The sequence below is a fragment of the Vespula pensylvanica genome, chromosome 1 (assembly GCF_014466175.1).
Source record: "Vespula pensylvanica isolate Volc-1 chromosome 1, ASM1446617v1, whole genome shotgun sequence".
Classification (NCBI taxonomy): domain Eukaryota; kingdom Metazoa; phylum Arthropoda; class Insecta; order Hymenoptera; family Vespidae; genus Vespula; species Vespula pensylvanica.
Genome location: NC_057685.1, coordinates 1,249,804 through 1,272,737, shown reverse-complemented (window position 1 = coordinate 1,272,737; position 22,934 = coordinate 1,249,804). Strand labels below are relative to the sequence as shown.

Sequence of the window (22,934 nt, the reverse complement as noted above, 5' to 3'; positions counted from 1 at the left end):
CACGAGACAATTTTTCTTTATTAGATCGCAAAAGATCTTCGAAAGTGTATGATGGTACTTTGGAAAATCCACAAAACGAGACCTTTCTTTCCCATCGGGATCGTTCGATTTAGAACGAAATTTTATGAAATTTCTAAAAGTGATCTTTCGTTTCGTAAGATCTGCAATTTTTCATCCCTCCGCTTATTTTCCTTCTTTTTCTTCGTTTTACTCATTTTCTTTGGACTTCTTCACGATAAAAGAGTCACGGTAAAAGGACGAGCTGATAATACCACCGGCGAATTAACCTTATCAATATTCATGATTCTTTTTTCGTAATATTCGTATAAAAGTGAATTTTAATCGTCTCTCGGTAAGAAGACGTTTAACTTCGTGTCATTAAAAATGTTCCCGGACTCTCCTTCGACTTTTTAATTCGATTCTTCGAAAGTCGTTTCTAAGCTCGACATTTAATATATATATATATATACATAAAGACGAAAAAAGAGAAAAAAAATCAATCGAGGTTCAAAAACTAATTCACCAAGTTGAAACGGCGATGAGCCAAATAGGCAGTTTACGATGTCCATTATTTCCACTTGGAAATAATATCGAAACGTGGCGCCCGTGGCACGTTTCCGTGGTAAATCGTGCTGAATCGAGCGAACATAACTGTTTCTCCTTTGCGACTATTACAGTCGGCGAAGCAAATAGTCGTAAAGAACAAGAGAAAGAGAGAGAGAGAGAGAGAGAGAGAGAGAGAGAGAGAGAGAGAGAGAGAGATGGAAAGAGAACACGTTCGATCTTTACGTTTCTCTTTTTATCATAAAATTTTAATAAAATAGATAATAGATATTCATTTTGTTTATTGCTGCGTTCTTTAAATTGACATAATCTATTCTCGAAAATATTTTCCATATTCAAATACTTACCTAGAATTTATTATTAACTTTTATAATTAATAGTAAAAAGAATAACAAAGATAGATAGATAGATAGATAGATAGATAGATAGATAGATAGAGAGAGAAAGATTAAAAAAAATTTGAATTGAAACGACGTAACGTTGTCATCGTCGTTATGCATTAATTCGAGAGAAAAAAAGAAGGAGAGAGACGATCCAAAAAGAAAAAAAAAAAAGAAAAATATAAAATAAAATAAAAAGAGAAAGAGAGGGAAAAAAGAAGGGAAAAAAATAGTCACGAAACAAAACAAAATAAAAAATGGTAAACGCAAAGGAAAAAGAGATAGGCGGTACGTGTGGGCGAGCTCGAAAAATAAACAAAAATCGTAAACGTCGAGAGTCCGTTATTAGTGGTTCGTACATGGGGTGCGGTGATGGTGTAGTAGCGAGAGGGATCAGAGAGTGGGTGGATCTGCTCCAGGGAATTTCGACAGGTGCAATTTATTCCTCGCTCGATACCACTGACCCATACTAGCGTTATACTGCTTTGAATTCTCATCGTCATCGCGAAAGCCGAAAAGCTTTTGCCTTTTAACGCGAACCCGTTTTGCATTGTCTTTCCTAATGAGTGGAGCATTGTTTATCACGACCGTACGTTGTCTCGCTCTTGAAAAAGAAAAAGAAAAAAAGAAAAAAAAAAAAAGAACAATGTATTTGAAAATATTACGATTTTAATAACCCCGACATTTTCGGTTTGTATAAATATAAAGAGAAAGAAATTATATATTAATTAATTTTATGAGAATTAATGGCGGATTGGTTACGATTGAAAAAAAGTAAATTTCTCGTCGAAACGTTAATGAATGGCATTATCCTTTGGCGATAAAAAAAAAATTGTTAATTTTATTCATCTTATATCTCCGGGAACGATTTTGCGAGATTCTTCGTAGGATGTAATAATACGTCATACGAGCGATTTACGATTAAAATTTAAAGTCGTCGACGTGGCTAAGAAGTCGTTTCTATGTGAACCAGATTCGAATCACGAACGTCGAAAGTTCAGTGAGTACCTACTTCGCCTATATGGATAAAGTTTCGAGAGTTTCCTAGCTTCCTGGATACATACGTTCGGTAAAGATGCTCATCGAATCGATTACAATTTATAAACGATTCGATCGTTCGAACGTGAACATAGTAATATTTTATATTTATATATATTATAAAATAAAATTTTATTATATATATATATATATATATATATATATATATATTATCATATATCTGTTTGGTTTAATATGAATCGTATAATATGATTTCTAAGTAAAATCGAAATTTTAACGATTGGATTCTTCGAACGTATATACGTCTACCAATGTTACCCGAGTTATCTACAATAGCGTGAATGGATGAATCAAATCGTTTTAATTGTTTCGTATATTCCGTTGGAATTATTCTCAGGAAAATCCACTATGGAAGTAATCGTTCGGTGAATATCGATAAACGCTTTATTGTTCTTCGCTTAAATAACACCTGCATACCTACATACACACATACATACATACATATATATATATATATATATAAATTTATTTATCAAGATTTATCCATTCATTGCATTTAATTATGCACAATAACGAGCAATATTATAAATTTATTTCAAGCCAACGCTTCGAAGAAAAAATGTAGTTATATGATACACCGATTAAAACTGTCTTCTATATAATTAAAATAACGGGAGAAAGGAAGAAAGATAAAGAGAGAGAAACAGAGAGAAACAGAATGATAGAGAAAAAGAGAGAGAGAGAGAGAGAGAGATCTATTATAAAACTTACACACGATACAAGTTTCCTTTTGTAATTGTTCCAAAGTAAAACGAGGACGATGCAAAGTTAATCACAGAACTCTCAGTCGTCTTTCCGTCTCTCGAGCGTGTAAGCTTTCTGTGTAGGACTAGCATAATCTAGTACGATTAGGGTACACACCGTGGATGGACAACAAACGCGAAACAATGCTCTTTGTCGGTCATCGCACTGTGAATAATTTCCTTTCCAAAGGTTACCGAACAAATCTGTGCCGCATGGAATCTAGCGATTCTATTTTTGTCACGATAAGGGCACTACCCTACTGACCCAAAAACTCGACGGTTCGTTAACGCACGAGCTACAAAAACGAGTAATTTTATTTGGAACATCCTTGTGTGTATTTTTCTTTTCTCGTAATTAAAAATATTACGTTATAATATGATTGTTTCTTTGTATATAAAAATGAACGATCTATGGGTATATTAAATAATTAAAAATCATTAATAATATATATATACACATTAATATATATATATATATATATATATATATATACATATATAATTAACATATTATGTTGAAAATTCGAATATTTTAACTCGTACATAAAAATAAATGTTTGATAGATATATCAAATATATAAAAATTATAAATAAATATAAAATTATATATATGTATATAAATCATATTATGTTAAAAATTCTTACGATTTATACAGACATTACAAAACATTTCTGATCGAGCCATGAGTGTTCGAATATCAAAAAATTCAAGCATAATGTTTAAACTTTTATCTGTACATAAAAATAAACTCTCGATAAAATAACATACACACACACACACACACACATTTAAATCATATTATGTTAAAAATCCATACGATTTATACAGATATTACAAGACATTTCTGATCGAGCCGTGAGTGCGAAATATTCGGGAATTCAAGCAAAACGTTCGATCGTAGGATCGACCACGCAAGAATCGAATGCTTCCTCTATCCATCAACGACGTGGTATTTCAACGATCGTTCACTCGCATACGCGCCGTTCGAAGGATCAGCATGGTCGGTTTCGCATTGCAACGCGCCCTCAAAAGCGCTCGTAAATATCAGAGAATTCCAACTCCGATCCTCGTTCACGTGCTATGCGTTCTAGCAGTTTCCAGACGTGGAAAGAAGAGAGTGTTGGTAGTGATGATGGTGGTAACGTGGGTGGGTGGGTGGTGGGAGGGGAGGAGGAAGAAGGTAGAGCGAGTAGATTAGGAAGATCGAGGGTGAAGGGATACGAAACGGTCGGTGAAAGATAAAATCGTGGATGGGGCAAGAAAAGAAAAAGCAAGCGGAAATAAGGTCGAGAAAAGATGAAGAGAAAGAAGACGTTGCTTCCATTTAATTATCTTGGATCGCTTGCTATCCACTGCCAGAAAATTCATAATTGCTTCCTTTTCCTAATGTACCTGAATTATATCCATTGAAATACGTTCCTTTTTTTGTCAGTCGGCTCCGTACCATCCCATATTTCTGATAATAGTAAACGCCGGTAAAAGTTTCCATTTCGGGGATTACATTCCGACAATAACGTTTAAATTTGTCGGGATTTTCGTCTACGTCCGATATCTCTTTCTCTCTCTCTCTCTTTCTCTTTCTTTCTTTCTTTCTTTCTTTCTTTCTTTCTTTCTTTCTATCTATCTATTTTTCTCTTTCTTTATCTTCTTCTATATTTACTCTTTTTCTCATGAAATATATCGTCGCGATGCTTTTCTCACAATCAGTTATCCGCAATAGGAGTTTCTATGTATGTACCTACTACCGACGAAGTAATAACCTTCTATGGTTTCCTCTACGTTTTACCAAAGTGATCTGATCAATTAATGAATTGTATTCGGAAAGGATAGTTCTATCATTCGATCGTTGCTCTCTGATATGGGACAGACAGAGAAATAGAGAAAGCTTTTTCCAAATAGTTTTCGTGCGAGATCACGAGAGGGAAAGAAGCTTCCGTTTGATAGTTCCAACGAAATTTCTTGATAAAAGTTTATCGAACGAAAGGTTTCCGAGAAACGTAACTAGATTTTGCCTTTGCGAGCCAATGGATAAATAGACTTGGGGATAGCACGAAAGAGAGAAAGAGAGAGAGAGAGAGAGAGAGAGAGAGAGAGAGAGAGAGAGAAAGAGATAGATAGATGGATAGATAGAAAGTGATAGCCAGGGAATAGACGTCGAGAGTGAGTAGGATATGAAATAGGATTTAGCCAAGTTTTAATTGCTGCACGTACGTGCGAGACACGGGCTTTCGCGTTTGGGCGTACGAGTGCCAGCGATACTCGAAAACACATACACATGTAGGATACGCACATAGACGCATATATACGCCCGCGTATACATACATATACACACACAGACACACATAGAAAGCTTTTCCACCTTTCGTGTTGCAATTTACCCTCGTCCAATCTCCTTCGTTTCTCGTCTCTTTCCTTTTCCTTTCCGTCAAAGGCAAAGCCGATCTCTGAACTTTTAGCAAACTCTCTCTCTCTCTCTCTCTCTCTCTTTCTTTCTTTCTTTTTTTTTTCTTCCCAACGAACAATTCGCATTCAAGATCATTGTCGTTCAATTTGAATTCATTTCTAACAGTGGACGACGTTAAAAAGGTGAAGATCTGAATTTTCTTCGTTTTCTTTTCGACGATCGAATTCGATAAAATCGAATTCGCATTTAAACTTTATACTCGTTCCTAATGATGCAAATCGGTTACGTCCTCCTTCTACGTTTCTAGAAATCAAAGAATAATAGATATTATTCTCTTTCTTCTCATCCCTTTCAGTTCCCTACCCCTATCCCATCCCTTACACCCCTGCCGAGAGTCTCGATCCGCGTATCTCGTTATACGTTTAATTCGAACGTTTAAAGTCTCTGAAAACAATGAAAAGTTCTTCGGAGTCATAGATCGTCTACTTTTAAGAAGATGATTATTCGTTTATATTTGCGAAAGATGAAGAGAGACGGAAAGACGGACAGAGATAGAGAAAGAAGGAGAGATGAGGACAAAACATGAAAGAAAGAAAGAAAGAAAGAAAGAAAGAAAAGGAAGAAAAATTCTCCCAAAGGAAACTCGGAAAGGTAAACACCGAGACAGATGGACAAAGAGAGACAGAAACAAAGAGAGAGATGCAGAGAAAGATAGGGTATGAGAGAAAGAGAAAAAGAAAGAGAAAGAGAGAGATAAAGAGAGAGAGAGAGAGAGAGAGAGTTTTCGTTGGAGTGTAATCTTTCAGTACTGCAACGCTGCCAGGCTAAGCTCGAAGAGGGCCTTCACGACGAAGAGAAGAAGCAGCATCAGTAGCAACAGTAGTAACAGATTGGCACCTCCTCTCTCTCTCTCTCTCTCTCTCTCTCTCTCTCTCTCTCTTCTATCTTCTTTCTCTTTCTCTCTGTACGAATACTTTTCCAGGCGGATATAAGATTGAACGAAGAGGCTGGAAAGTGAAACTTCTTTCGAAAAAGCAGACGAGAAGGGTTAACTTTTATTCACTGCTTACGAAATCCCTGGTGCATCGAAGTGGACCAAGAAAAAGAGAAAGAAAAAGGAAAAAAGAAGAAAGAAGAAGAAAAAGAATACGAATAAGAAGAAGGCTCGCGATATCGCGAATTCGAACGAACTTTGGACACTTTTGTCCAAGGAAGAAACCGGAAAAGAACGAAGGTTAGAGTACTGCTGCTAGTAATAGTGGTAGTGCTGATAGGTGGTGGTAGTGATAGTAGTGGTGATGGTGGTGGTGGTTGGTGGTTGGTAGTGGTGGTGGTAGACGTGGAGGTGGTCGAGGTGACCCCTCTCACCACTCATGCGTACGGACCAAGGGATTCAGAAGTATCCTTTTCAATAGAAACGTTGCTGGCATTGTTGTGGTGTACCGGAAAATGACGACAGTGTCCGAGCCAATGAACCGTTCCGAGTTATCCAAGAATTGGATGACACGTGAAAAGTCGAAAGATGAAAGTCGAGAGAAAAAGAAAATTGCAAGAAATTGAACGGTGATAATGTAATTCGATTAATCAAACTCGAAAAATTCAACTGATCGTCGTCGTCGTCGTCGTCGTCGTCGATTGTTCCTATTAACGCGCGGAACGAATAAGAGTTTTGATCCATCGATCGATCGTAAAGAAACGTTTTGCTTTTTTTATTTTCCTTCTTCTCCTTTAAAGAATAAGATAAACAGGGAGAAACATCGTAACTTCTTTTGGGTCCAATCGAAGAATAGAAGAAACCTTGGTGCCTTCGATTCGTTGAGATCGACGAAGTTACTACGACGAACGATCTACTCGCGGTTTACCAATCCCGATGGTTTCATCGTTCATCCTGTTGCTTAACAAAGTTCCTGCTTACGTAGAGAATCCTCGTTAGACGGCGAAGACGACTATCGTACTTTGATGTGGAACGTAAGAAGTTACAGGAAACGCTTCAAATTTAGTGAAACTTAACTAAGGTTAAAGCAAGGCAACTCATACAGGATTGTAAATAAAGGACTTCCTTAAACTTTGATACCGTGAACACTGCCAGGAATGTGCTTACCAGAAAATTTTCAGAGATAAAAATCGTAGCGCAATAAACAAGTATAATACGTTGAAGAACAAAAGTGATAGAATAATCGAATAAAGATATATGTATAGTAAAGGGACAATAAATAAGTAAACAAATAAATTAATAAATAAATAAATAAAAAGGAAAAGGGAGGAAGGACGGAAACGTATCGCATCACGTTTTTTATAGAAAGCGAGAAGACTCGCAAATCGGCGAGCGATCGGTCGCGAGATCGGTGATATGTGTCGCGTTGGCTCGTTGAGCCTCGATGTGCTTGATTCAGCGAGCATGAAGCATCCATCGAGGTCAACGGAACTCGAGGTTGCTATGGCACTCTTCGGCATGGTCTGGCTGCTGCGAGTTCGTTCGGAGATGCGTCGTTGTTCAAAGTGCCGACACGAGGAGATGCTCGCCAGCCAGCAACAACATCAGCAACAGCAACAGCAGCAACAACAACAACAGCATCAGCTTCAGCAGCATTCGCAGCATCAACATCAACAACAACAACAGCAACAACAACAACAACAACAACAACAACAACAGCAGCAGCAGCAGCAGCAGCAACAACAGCAGCAGCAACAGCAACAACAACAACGTCATCAGCAACGTACGTTGTCGCAGGCAACCAGTCTTATTCATACACCCGATGATGTTCTCACGTCTTCGGCCAACACGCTTTACACTCTGGATACACCAGGTGCTGCTGGTCCAGCTGGCAGCTATTGCGAGGTTCACGGATACGTCCAGGCCAAAGAAGGTACCATATTATAATATAAAATCATAATTAATATCCGAGTCGATCGAATATTCGATTCGAATGACGAATGTTCGAATGGCGAAATCGAGAATCGATTATAATTGGCAACTATTATTGGTATCCAACGTTCACGTGTTTACTCGATCTTCTTTTTTACATGCATGAAACGAAATAATAGATCGCAAAATTGAAAAAGTTTTTCCCTTCCCCCGTGGTATAAACTTGAAATCACAACGGTGGTTTCGAGTGAGTTCGATTTTATCGCATGAAAGACGTCGAAAACCACATCGAACTTCTATCCGAGAAGGAAACGAGCGGTTTACCGACTCGTCGCCGTAGAAATATTCGAGAATAGACGCGACGCTGACCCTTCTCGCTTCGGGTATTCTCGTTAAGTCGAGGAAAGTTCAATTCGTTTAAACTCGACGTTCGCCATTGTCCTCTCTTCCACTTGCTCAAATCTACTCGTACTCCTATTAGTTTCAAAATGAGCGACATATTATTCCGATCTCGTAGCTTTTCTACGTAGCCAAACTACGATTATGATACCCAAAGCGTATTCGAGAAAGTTTCGTCCTCGAGTTCGTGCAATATGCCGGAATCATATCGCTGAATCGAATCGAACAGATAAAGTAACTGCTACAAGTTTCTCGAATTTATGAGAGAGTCACGAAAGGGAAGATAGATAGTGTCCATTTCGATCTTGGAAAGAATGCGAAAGTCACTTTGGTATTAAAGAGAGAAAAAAAAAGCTGCAAGAGCAATGGAAAAAAGGAATGGAGAAGAGGAAGAAGAGGAAAGAAAAAAGAAAGAAGAGAAAAGAAAGAAAAAGAAATTCGATCTGAAAATTCGTACCAACGATTTGCATTAAATTTTGATACCATTCATCTGCGTTTGGGCTTTTGCAGGGAATGATAATGATAATAATAATAATAATAATAATAATAATAATAATAATAATAATAATAATAATAAAAGAAAAAAAAAACGAGAGACCGAACGAAATGGTTCCATTCAAGAGATATAGAAAGAGAAGAATCAAGATTATAGTGTATATAGTGCAAATCCCATGACAAAAGCCAAACCATACTTCTTCGTGACATATATATACAAACATATGCAATGCAATTAGTATCAACGTGCGAGTTTAACGTTTAGCGATAAGAAACCGTTAGCGCGTTGCGATTCGTTTTTCGATCCTTCTTTATTGTCCCTTTCAAGTCCCCAATACTATTCTAAACACAACTGAAATTCTCTGAAGGATGAGATCCTTTCTCGAACAAAAATACCAGCTCCTCTAATTCGTATCTTTTTCAAAAAGAAAATCCTAAGTGGAATATTAGAAATGTTTACCGATAAGGTCCTCCTTATTCTTCTCTCTTTTTTATTTTTTCTCTTTCCTTTCTTCTCTTTTCTTCGACGTAGTTAAAAGTCGAAAAAAGAAACGGAAAACTGATTCACGTTTCATCTGGAATTCGAAACTTTGATATTTCTCTAATTAAATTATACACGCAATGTCGCCGAAAGTTTTCACCAGTTATGTAAAATATATGCAAAAATTTCTTCGATAAGTTAATCCATTAAATATCGCGGGGATAAGATCGAGATATAAAAAAGAAAAGGGAATTATTAAAATTCAAGATTCAAATACATACACACACACAAAAAAGAAGAAGAAGAAGAAGAAGAAGAAGAAGAAGAAGAAGAAGAAGAAGATAAAAGGAGAAAAAAAAAAGTAAAAAGAAAAAGAAAAGTTTGCCATGAGCCAAGATTCTTCTTCCTTCGACGTTTTTCCTTTTGTTTTTTCATTTCTCCTCTTTCTACCTACCCTCACCCCCGTAACTCCTTGTTCTCACCCCCCAAACTCCATTTCTTCTTCATCCGACAACGAACTCTCCCGAACGAACGAGTCTGCACGCTGCTCGACCTAGTTATGAAATAGTTTTCTTGCTAGTGTACCGCTCGACTCAAAGCTATCAGGAGCGACGCTTTAAAGCTTTAAACCATAAGCTGAAAGCATGATCGTGTTCTGCGCGGTCAAACGTCGACCTTCGTATTGTTTTCAGTTTATCATCCTTCCTCCCCTCTCTCTCTCAATCTCCTCCTCCTCCATTCTTCCCCTTTTACTACCCCGTTGAAGCTCGATTTCGTGCCTCGGGCTTTCTCTCATACGATCTCAAGGGAAGTGAATCACGTAGCGAGTTTCGACAAAAACGATAAACCAATGAAATAGACTTTGTCTTATATTGATATAATACCATCGAAAGGAATTAATTTTTCGAGATAATCGATCGATTTAATTGATCTTTGTTTTTCTGTTTTCTCTTTTTTTCGATGTTTTGATGTTCTTTTTTTCTTTTTTCTTTCTGTTTCTTTTTTCGACGCAATCAACATGTTTTTGTCTAGAGCAATCTTTTAAATAAAAACGTAAGTGTTATTATATATTAAAGTGTGTAGTATCAATATAAATAATATTAATTAATATAAATAGACTTTATATAAATAGGCTCGATGAAATAGACTTTGTCTTATGTTGATATTACTATAATCCATATTACTATGATCATCGAAGGGAATTAATTTTTCGAGATAATCGATTTAATTATATTTATTTATATACATTTAATATATATATATTATATTATATTATATATATATATATTTATAATTGATCTTTATTTTTCTGTTACATGTTCTTTCTTTCGTTTTTCTTTCTCTTTAAAAATCTTTTTCAAGATTTTTTTATTTACAGCAATCTTTATAAATAAAAACGTAGGTGTAATATATTAAAGGGTAAAGTACGAGGGATAATGTCGAATAAAGTGGGATTTTATCGTTTCCTGCGACGACGCGTGTTAACAATGATTTGTAATTTACAATTTGCCATAGCAATTACGTTGTACGTATTTCGAGAAATTATTGCGGCTTATTGCGATCGGCAAAAAGCCACTTCGTTGCGTGCGTGAGTACGCTCGTAGCTGGTACTAATTAATGACCGAGTTTAATTCGTGGGAAGAACGAATAATTTTATCGACGACGATGACTACAATGACGACGAAGTAAAACAAAAAGAGTTAAGAGGCCGTTCGTGTTTTATTATACAATTTGTAAATACAATTTTTATCACGATTCTGTACTTTACACGAGTACCAAAGTGCACGAGTTTCGGTGTCTTCCGACAAAAAAAAAAAAAAAGAGAGAAGAACATAAAATAATAAAAAAAAAAAAAAAAAACCAAAAAAGAAAGAAAACAGCAACACGCAACAAATGAAACGGAAACACCTGTCGCATCGGCATTACGTGCTGATAATGAGGATAATTAGAAGAAACGATCTGCAAATTAGCAGCCACCTGTGTCGCCTACGTCACGCGTTATTGCCTGCAAATTAGTATTCCTTTTGTATTTTCATGTTGTTTTCTATCTCTTTATCTCTTTCTCTCTCTCTTGCACATTATTAATGAAAGACTCATTAAGATTCAGTTTACCGACTTCATTAAAGATTTAGCCGCCATTTTGATTTTCTATATCTCTTTGTATCTTATATACATGCAAAATAGATCATAATTCTATCCGGTGTCATATAACTATTCATCGTTATTTTTCCTGTTTTGTTTTTTGTTTTTTTTTTTCTTCGGAATAATTTTTTCAAAAAGGAAAGCAAAAGCGCTCTTGGTTGGAAAGAAATAAAAGAAGAAAAAAAAAGTAAAAAAAAAAAAAAAAAAGAAAAATAAAAGAAAAAACAAACCTCAAAGCTTCATCCGATTTTAATTTAGATTCGTACTATAGACTGAACTTTTCCAACTACTTGGATATACGGTAAGGTACACGTAAATAAGTATGTACGTATGTAAGTACGTACATACGTATATATGTACAGTGTACATTCTCTTTTTTTGTATCTCAGATTCTCTTTTATATACGTAATGTAAATACGTACGTATTTATGTATGCACCATGTTCATGTTGGTTTCTCGTCGAAATATTTTTCCGACAGACATTTCGCGGTCAAAGAAAATAATTTGTTGATTAAACATCGTTAAAGATATATAACGTATGTATATTTTTATTATCTTAAAAAGAAAAAAAGAAATATACATAAGATTAAATCGAATTTGAGAGCTTGAAGTTTGATAACAATTGCGAGATTGTCCTATATATATATATATATATATATATATATATATATAAATTTTTTTTTCATTTTTTTTTCTTTTTTGTTAATATTTCTCGAAAATGAAATTCACGATTTCTTTTATTTTTATATTCAAACTTGCCGGCAATATTTCTTGAGCGAACAATACAATTCGTGTATTATAGCTAACGTAAAAATTCTTATCGCTATATACGTATTCCTTTTTAGCGGTAGAATTTTACGCGTTTTTTTGTTAACACAAAAATTTTCCCGCGAGTAAGCGAGAACGAGCTTTTTCGTTTTGAACGTCTTACGCACGAGCGATCACCCCACGTTGAGGCAGAACTTTCTGCCCCGATTCCGAGATTGGCTGAAGGGTACTTCGGAAATACGAACTTTCCGAGTACATTAAGCACGCAATGGCCATTACTTGGATCTGGTTACGAAAAAAAAAAAAAAAAAAGAGAGAGAAAAAGGAAGGAAAGAAAGAAAGAAAGAAAAGAAAAGAAAAGAAAGAAAAAGAAAAGAAAAGAAAAGAAAAGAAAAGAAGGAAAGAAAAAAAAAAAATTCGTTCGAAAGCCACTTTTTTTTCATAGGCATAATTTCTTGCTCCGCTTAACGCGAATTTTCACATGGGTCTCTTTTAATATTATGTCACGACGAAATTTCGTTGTACTCGTATATAATATAATGGAAATTGTACTTTTGTGTGTGTGTGTGTGTGTGCTTTTTTTTTTAAGAAGTTTACAAAGTTTTCTCTTTTTTTATCTACTTGAGTTCGAGAAAAGAAATAAAAAAAAGGAAGGAAGGAAGAAACAAAGAAAGTCAAATTTTGACCTCGAATCTCGTTAAAGTTATTCCAATGATAAAATTCATTGAAATTTGCATATAAAGGTATCTACGGATATAGATAGTATACATGTTAACAATACGTACTTAGATGTTTTTGAAATTCACTCACGTTCGTGATATCGCATTAATTTCGTTGTGACTACGAATAAATTCATTCTCTTTATTCCGTATTGTTCTACCTTCGTAATGCGACACGTACATTCGGTAATTAACTCTAATGAAGATTCAGGACTTTTAAGCGCCGCAGAAAATTCTGATGTTCAGCGATAGCCGCAATGAAACGCGCCGGAGCGTAATTCGCGTACCAAAAGTTATTCGGCTTTTATCTTCTTTCATTTAGAATATTTTTCTTCCTTTCTCTGTTTTTCTCTCCACTTTTTTTTTTCTTCTTCCTTTTTTCTCTTTCATATGAAAAAGAACATTGTACCGATCAATAATTAAACCATAATACATACACACACGTACATATTATCTCCGATTGTATACGAACTTTAAATAACCAGAGAGAGAGAGAGAGAGAGAGAGAGAGAGAGAAAGAAAGAGAGAGAGAGAGAGAGAGAGAGAGAGAGAGAGAAAAAGAGAAACGCGAAAATCGGTGATGACTACGAAAAGCCAGGAAAACATACGAACGAACGTAAAAAAAAAGGGAAGAAGAAAAAAAAAAAAATAAAAGAAAAGAGAAAAAGAAACGAAAACGAAAAGAAAAAAAAAAAGAAAAAAAAGAAATATTATTCAATCCTCCATAGGTGAATTTAATATTCCAACCCGATCTTCTTATCACGGTCGTGCCATTTCACGGATTTTCAATGCGAAATTGTAAAGCGAAATAGACGGTCTCTCTCAGACCTTCTTCCTACGAGACGAGTTCCTCTTTGTCGAGTTTCGTCGATGTTCTCAACAAAGAAAACCGAACCTGTTGAAACGTATTGACCCCGTTGTCCTTTCTCTCGTCACAACACTTTTCTCCATTTCACCGCAAATAAGCGATCTTTGTGGGGACGCGAAAAGTATTATGCATGATCGCTCAAAAGCTCTTTTCCTCTTTTGTCCGGCACCAGATAGGACGAAAGCTCCGATGGCACCTCTCTTTTTCTCTTTCTCTCTTTTTTTCTCTTTCTCTCTCTCTCTCTCTCTCTTTTTAGCTGACGTGATTACGTTTTCGAGATACGACAACGAGCTGGCGGGTACAAGCGAGCGCGCGCGTTCAAATAACGCTGTACCAAAGGTACTAAGTTCCATCAATGGCTTTGTCAACTTTTCTCAGGTCCTATGAAATAATTCTCTTTTTTTCTTTTCCTTTTTCCTCTTCTTTCCTTCCTCCCCCCCCCCGTTTTTTTTTCTCATTTCTCTTTTTCATTTCTTTCTTTTTATCGTCCTCGTTAAACACAGAGATAAGCATTAGGATAGACCTTATTATTTTCATCTTTTTCTTTCGTTCGCGTACCAATTCAATTTTAAAAGGAGTTCTACCAGGAAGAACTACTTTCCATGAAAAAACATTTTTGAATGGCGGACGAAGTGGTTCTATACGATTTTCTCGCTTTCCTTTACTAACACGAATAGTTCTCGGAAGAGTACGGGAAAGATGGAGTGGAGTTCGAGGATACTTCTGGATTTTAGACCTTCTATGGATTCCCTTGGAAAAGTCGATGAGAACCACTTTTCGATCCTAGGGAGGACGATCATTCTACTCGAACGAAACTTCGACCAGAGATCAGAAAGTTTCGACAATTTCAGGCCTCCTCAGTGATTTCTTTCGAGAATCGAAAAAGAAATCTAAAAGGGAGGAAGTAAACCTCAAGAAAGCCTATAAAAAAGTTTACGAAAATCTTTAAAATAAAACGTTTGCTTAATTAATGAGTTGAAAGTTTCTCTCTTTTTTTCTTTTTCTTTATTTCTTTTTCTTTTTCGAAACATTTCTCTTAAAATTATGATCGTAAATTGATGCGATACGTTGAACGGACGTTCAAATATTTCGTTAAATAATTACTTTACGATACAGGCTCAACGTAACTCACCCTCTTTCCCGAGGGTTGGTATGAGAGGCACTCGAGCGCAACAATAAAGAAAATGGGATGTCATTTAACAGAAGTGCAATGGTCGTTTATAAAAACATTCCTGTTATCCCTGTAGTAGCTATGAGAAAATAAGAGAATGGTTGTTACCGCTATTAAAGATTATATATACATATATATAGTGTAAATAAAAAAGAAAAAATATATATACACATATATATACATACTTGTAATAAAAGAACAAAATGATTGAAAAAAAAGAAAAAAGAAAAAAAAATATATATGTATATATATATATATACATATTATACATACGTACATAGTTACTAATAACTATTATACTGGTATAATAAAATTACAAAATGATCGAAAAGAAGCATCAATAAAAAGATCATTGCATTTATACGGAAAAAATGATGAATCGAAGATTTATCGAGAGAGAGATATATTGTGAAGAAAAAAACAAATAAAAAAAAAAAAAAAAAAAGAATGTCAAAAGAAAAAGTAAAAAAAAAAAACAAACGAACAAGGGAAACAAAAATAAGAGAAACGTCCGATCCATTATCGCATTTTAAGGGAATGCCCGATACCACACGCATCTCTTCTACTTTTTTCAAACGGATCCTGAGTAGATACTACATAGGGGAAGCATTAGTGAGATTACTCGACTTGCTTTTCCCATCCTCGACTCTCCTCCTTTCTTCGGACTTCGATAGCTCTACATGAAAAATATGACTTGCATCGTATCTATTCGTTCGTCGACTATTTTCTGAACCTTTCGAACCTTCGTTCGGATTTATACGTCCATTATTTTTCTCAAAACGATTGGTAAGATTTAACAATGATCAATCCTGTTCCTGTTAGCTTTACTATCGTAATTTCTAACGTAACTAAACTAACTAGTTTATAAACTTACAATTTCAAAGTAAGTTTAATTTATTTTAATAAATTAATCATATGGAATATTATTAATTATTTCATCGATGATCAATGATATTTGATTAGGATATTAATAGGATCGTTGATTTTCAACGAATATTAACGATCGATCGAAATAAAATTATTTATCCAGTGCAATTTTACATTACAGAATATATAATAGAACAATTTAAAAAAAAAAAAAAAAAAAAAGAAAAGATAAAAGAAAAAGGAAAAAACCTTCGTAAGTAGCAAGAATTGGAATTAATTGTAATGCGGTAAAATGAGAATACACGACAGGAAAGCTTTTTGCGTGATACCACGCGTACTGGAATTCCAACTTTTCTAGTAGTTTTAATGGACGAACGTTGGAACATCAAAAGATCTGACGATACTCGGGCGCAAAACGGTGTTGGGTATTACTTGAAAAATTAAAAGGGACCCGGTGAACATCGGCGAGATTACTCGAGGCTTCGAGCGTGTCCACGCTCTTTTTCTCTTTCTCTTTCTCTCTATCTTCCTACGCTATTACCATTTCAGTAGCAACAGTAGAAATAGTAGTAGTAGTAGTAGTAGTAGTAGTGTAGTAGTAGTAGTATTAGTAGTAGTAACAGCCAACCATCTACAGTCTACACAATCAGCATCGCTACTCTAACGAATTTCTGTACACGCGCTGAAGCACAAGCTCTATACCTTTTGCCGTTGATTGCAATTCGCGATGCAGTGCACGTTGCTCGTTCAATTACATCATCTTGCATTCGATTGGGTATTGAACACGATGGGTAATGCACCTGCCGTTATTATTATCCATCAAGCCGTCCACCTCCACTCTGTTCGGTTTGATACTCATCGTTCTACGTACTCTCGTTTACGTCGTTATACCTTCTTCTTATTATTTCTTTTTCTTTATTTTCATTTTCCACCGTTTTTCTTTGTCTTTATGAATGGTATAGATCAGTGGTAATAATTAATCTATCACGTCATAGAACGTTACGATCGTACGATTTATTCTTGGATTTTGATTCTTGAATTAAGTTTTGAAGGAAAAAGAAGGAAGGAGGAATGAAATGAAAATAGAAGGATAGATAAAGGAGGTAGATTTATGAGTAATGGAGGATAAAAGAGGAATATATATATATATATATATATATATATCACAAATTTTCAGTTTATTTTATATTACTTGTATGTATATATATATATTTATTTATTTATATATTATATTATATATATTTATACATATATATATTTAGAAAAATATATAGAAAATTATATATATAAAATATATATAAGGAGATAAAGAATAAGACAGAGAGAGAGAGAGAGAGAGGGAGAGAGAGAGAGAGAGGTAGTAAAAAAAAAAATGGAAATGGATTGATCTAAAATATCGTGAAAAGAAGCTAAACGAGTTTTCTCACTTTCATACTTCTTCCCTTTATACCCCCTTTACTTTCGAGTTCGTAAAGTATACCCATGGGAATGATAAAACCACCCTACGAAACTCGTACCTTACTTCCAATCGGTTGTGTCACGAATGACCCGAGACAATGATTTACCGTCTTTGTTATCGCTAAATGTGCTGCACGTGATATTAGCAGCAGGTTGATCCTCTTATTGTGTGTCAGCTTGGAAAAATAAAAAGAGACACAAAACGATAAGAAAAAGAGAAAGAAAAAAGAAAGAAAAGAACACATCGTTCATAGGACCCTTTTCATGAACCATCCTTCGCACCCTCTTTTCTCTTTCCTCTTTCGTGATACATACGTTATAGTCTTAGATAGAACGTTGTAGTCTTCCGATAGAAAGTTCGTTATAATCTGAAATGATGATAGGAAAGAGCGATAGAAAGGGAAGCTACGGAAAGGAGGAAAAGAGAAAACACGAAATCGTTTTCTGCGGTCGTCGAACAACTTTACCGCCGAAATTATTGCATCCGTTAAAGTACACACTGTGGTATCTCTTTCCTCGTTCTCTCGTTCTCTTTTTACCGCTCGTAAAAATTTCTATCGAAATAGCAAGGCAAATCGAATCAAATCGAATCGATATTTTTTCCATCCTCCTCGCTCTCCTCCCATCGTATTATTTACTAACTTATGAAAACGTTAAACGAAAACATCTTATCGTATTATTTAGTCATCGTTATACCGCAACGCGTTTGTCTATTTTTTTTTTCTTTTTGTTTAGGTAATGTATACGTATCTATGAGTATATTTGTTTGTAATTAAAAAAAAGAAAAAAAAAAAAAAACAAAATTAGATTCGATCGTTGTTTGGAAAATATCGTTAAGAACGAGATCATCGTTGCTATGGTTTAACGAAAAATAAATATATTTGATAACGATGATATAGAAAATTAGAAAAGAGAATGTGAAATATCTTGAATTAAACAAAAATGTTAAGTATCTCAAATTCGAATATTTACTTACTTATGTTGGGAGATAAACGTATTCGATATACAGTCTTTCGACCGCAGAAATCGACTCTAGATATCTATGTACCCTCGGTATGCCGTCGATGTGAAAGGTCGTTCGATAATAAATATACGAAAGCTCTGATAAATCGTTCCTTCAATGGGTTCGAGATATACAACGAGCATGGCTTGGACCTTTCCATTTATCTTGTCCCGCGTGTTACGTCGACTATTAGACTTGATCATTTCCCGCGATAGTTTTTGCGATGACAGCTGGATCTTCATCTTAAGGATACATAAACTGAAGATCGATCATCATCTCGCGTCATTACGGTTATCGGAAAAAGAAAGAAAGAAAGAAAAAAGGGAGAAAACAAACGAACAAACAAAAATTACATTGAATTTTAAATACTTAGATTATGATAAATGTTGGTTTACGTTTCTTCGACTTTTCATATTTTTCTATTCGTCCATTTTTGTTTTAAACATATTTAATTAAGCGACTAAATTTTATGGAAATGATCGTATTCAACGACACGTCGATAAAAACTAGTTACGTTCGTCTTTCGTTGAAAGTGACGTTCTTGATAAAGGTAGCAATCCATTTAGGATGCCGGTCACGTTTATCGGATTATGCGACAGGTTTGGTGAACGTGGAAAGGAGAAAAAAAGAAAAATGAAAATGAAAAAAAAAAAAATGAAAAAAAAAAAGAATAATAATAATAAAATAAAATAAAATCCTATTATAGTTGAACGAGACAAAGGACAGGAGGAAAGAAAATAAGGAATCTATTGTCGGATGTAAAAGCGCACGTTTAATTATCACACATTTAATTAAGGAATTCCCCTCTGCAATCGAGATGCATAGCACGCTTCTTATTACCTCCCATCGAGATTATCAAAATTAGATAGCGAAATAAGTATATGTATGTATATATGTATGTAGATACGTATGTATGTATCTAATGTACGTATGTACGATCTTCTAGAAACTAATTTCTTAAATCTAACACAAAATCGTTTCACAAAGAAATTTAATAACTTGTTAGTAAGAAGAATAACTAACTGCGCGATGATAACTAATGCTAATGCTTCTGTTGGTGTTTTTTTTTTTTTTTTCGGTCTATTTTGAACAAAGACGACGCTTTATAAAAAATATTTTAATCAATCGAGTAAAATATTTCCATAAAACGAAATAGGTAATGGTGAAATGGTTGTGAATGCTGACGAAAGTTGTCGATAGCAATTTTTTAGCTGCGACACGACGACGAACGGGCAAAAGCCGCATGGTGGATTTTAATTTCACCGATTTACACGTAAAAGCATCGATTAAAATTTTATGCGATTACCTTGCCAAACTCTATCTATCGTTTTACGTCGACCAACGATTTAATGATCCTATACCGATAAAATCGATCCCCATCGTTGTTACCTTCCCTGATTCGTTAACGAACGAACATGCTTGCTCGAGTGAATTTTAACGCCATCCTTCCGTCTATATTATTATTATCATCAGTCGATCTTAACGTTCGGCATATGCATTTTAAGTGTCTCATATAGATAGTTAGATAGTTAAGTAGAGCTTTACCTTCGCCGTTGTAATCGTTGTTGTCGTCGTTGGACTTGTACGATAGTTTCTGCACAAATAGCGTAATTATTACTACGCCTAGAAACTTGCAAAATAATTTACGAGGATGGAGAAAGAAAGAAACCTGCTAAAAGATATATAAACATTTCGCATTTTAATTTATAATCTCTTGTATATAAAGAGAGCATGATACTCCTTTTCATCATTTCTCAGATTCAAAACGTGCGCATCGTATTCAACGTTGTCGTTATATTTTTAATGTCGACTTATCGTCCAACTGCAGGACGTAATTAAAATTATTTCGACGGATTTTGTTCACCTGGTACGTTTCACTGTATCATACGTTTTACGAGAAAGAAAGTTAATTAAAATAGAAGAGCTTTTGCTCTTTCTTTCTCTCTTTCTCTTTCTTTCTCTTGCCACTGGTCGATCGAAAGAGAAAGAAAGAGAGAAAGAGAGAAAGAGAGAGAGAAAGAGAGAGAGAGAGAAATAAATAGAAATAGAAATACACAGTTTAATACAAAGTGAACGAGCTGCATAATTCGAGCGAGATAATTGTTTGCCGATAACGCTTCTAATATGAAGGTAACTAAGCTGTTACGAGTTTCGCGCGAACTTCGATATAGGGGCATATCGATTAGTATTCGCTGGAAGTCTTAGCCTCGCGAATGAGCTTCTACAAGAGGTAGAGAGAGAGAGAGAGAGAGATAGTACCTTAATTCCGTCTCAATTGCCTTCGAGGGAAATTTCCTTGATGTCTACTTAAAATGTACCCACCTAATTTAATCGAATAGAGACCTGTTATTACTCATATCATTAGATTCCCTATTCTATAGATAATTATTAGAGTGAAAGATTTCGTGTTTAATGAAAAGGTGTATATATATATATATACATATATATGTATATGTGTATATGTGTATGTATGCATGTATGTATGTATGTATGTATATATATGTTATTGTACAATGTAGGATATAACTAAAAAGTATATATTATATAATACACAGTATAATAAATGAACGGTCTGTAGAAACTTTGAAAATAAGTTGTAGGGATCTAAACAAGTAGAAAATATCCTATGAACGTGGAGTCGAAAACGTTCTCTAGTGGAGTTACGACGATTTCGAAGTTTTCCTGCAATGGTCGGAGAAATTATCAGGTCGAATCGTATAAGAGTTATAAATTGTATTTCTTCCTTCTTCTTTTTATTTTTGCATAAAGAATGCAGGCTGAAAGAAAGTTAAGGGAGTCACCAGGGATTGAGAAAGGAAAACAAAAAAGAAGATGAAAAGAAGTCTAAGCGATTTAACGTAATAATTTTTTCAAACGTTGCAAAAGAATTATACGAACAATATACATATATATATATATATATATATGAAATTATATTATTAAATTAAAATTATAAATAAAATTATATATGACAAAATATATCTATATATAAATATAATATTATACGTAATTGTCACGAGTTTTAAATTACAACGATTCTTAAATTATAGAAGATAATTCTCTCATCAATTCGATCAGTTTGTCGTTTAAAATAAAAATATCGTCGAAGTTCGTTATATCGAAATTCATCGAATTGGAAAAGCTTCTAGGAAATTAAAAAATTTTTCTTTCTTTTCGTTTTACCACAAGAACTCGTGGATAAGAAATATAGTTTCATTGTTCAGCCATCGGTTACGTTCTTACGTACGAAGTTACATGGAATATATTAAAGCTCGCTTACAACCAACGCCCGTTCGTCCCGTTTCTCCTCGCCCAACTTGAAAGTTTCGCGCCAACCCAGGCCCGTCTTCTGGCGTTCGTTCAAAAAATACCTACCTCCTGTTCTTTCGCGTCAACGAACTTGGAATATAACGGCCAACGTAATATAACGTCGTAATAGTACCTTTTTCTTTACTTTTATCGTTTACCGATAAACTTTACTACGTGAAATTTTTTTTCTTTCGAGTCTCTCCTACAGATCGCAATTTCTCTCTTTCTCTTTCTTCTTCGTAATTTTCGTTTCTTTCAAAGAAAAAGAAAAAAAAAAAAAAACAAATTTCTTCTTTGTATATATTTTTAAAGTTCGAAGAAGAAGAGAATCACAAGCGCCGATCGATGTCGATTATCGGTACGCGTAACTTCGTTATCACCGATCGGTCGTTACTTTATTCGTGTTGCTATGATACCACTACTACCACCATCACCATCACCACCACCACGACCACCATCATCACCCCTCTCACCTCCAACCCCATCCCTATCCTCTCTTTAACATCTCGCGGCTCTTCTCCCCCTTCTCCCTTCATTTCTACACACTATTCCGCTTGGTAGGCAATTCTCTCGCAACTAATTACAAATCTAATTAAGGCTTACTCGTTATGCCAACGTTCTATACCACGACAAAAGAGTTTATTACGAGATCATTGTAAATAATACCGCGATCGAACGGACGAATATTCAACGTACACATATACGCAGAATATAACGTATTAAAGAAACTATAATACATTGGATCCGTGACCTTTCAATATTCGATATGTAGATACTCGAGAGAAAATAAACAAAGTTTATATATACGTTTATATATACAAATGAAAATCCTGTCTCGAGAATTGTCAAATATCTTTAACGCGATAAACGGAAATCTTGAAAATCGGAGAAGGATAAACGTCTCTCTCTTTCTCTCTCCCTCTATCTATCTCATTCTCTTTCTCTCTCGGTGAAGGATGGAAATTCATTCGGAATAATTAGGCTCATCCGACGATGCAAGGAGCGCATTAAGTCTTTTGGCATGATTTCAAGCGAGTACCGGGGGTACAACGACGGTCGTCTACCCGCCGTTGACTTCGTCGATTTGCCAAGATGGCTAATTGCCGGAGGAGGAAGTTGTGAAAGATGGTGAGAGCGGAAACTAGAAGAGATGGAAAAGCAAGAGAGAGATAGAGAAAGATAGAGACATATATATATATATATATATATATATATATATAGAGAGAGAGAGAGAGAG

The 22,934-nt window shown here is 35.0% G+C and overlaps 1 protein-coding gene and 1 long non-coding RNA gene across 2 annotated transcripts in view; both read left to right on the top strand.

Moving 5' to 3' along the window:
- Positions 1 to 6,770, top strand: part of LOC122630568 — a 90,460-nt gene extending 83,690 nt beyond the window's left edge. The window contains exon 3 of the long non-coding RNA XR_006327519.1: positions 6,134 to 6,770. This is a non-coding gene — a long non-coding RNA (uncharacterized LOC122630568). The remainder of the gene's footprint in view (positions 1 to 6,133) is intronic.
- Positions 6,771 to 7,391: 621 nt separating this feature from the next.
- LOC122630551 (disks large 1 tumor suppressor protein-like) overlaps positions 7,392 to 22,934 on the top strand; it is a 263,281-nt gene continuing 247,738 nt past the window's right edge. Inside the window, 1 exon segment of the mRNA XM_043815157.1 lies at positions 7,392 to 8,018. Within this exon segment, the coding sequence (XP_043671092.1) occupies positions 7,502 to 8,018 (517 nt within the window). The 5' untranslated portion in view covers positions 7,392 to 7,501.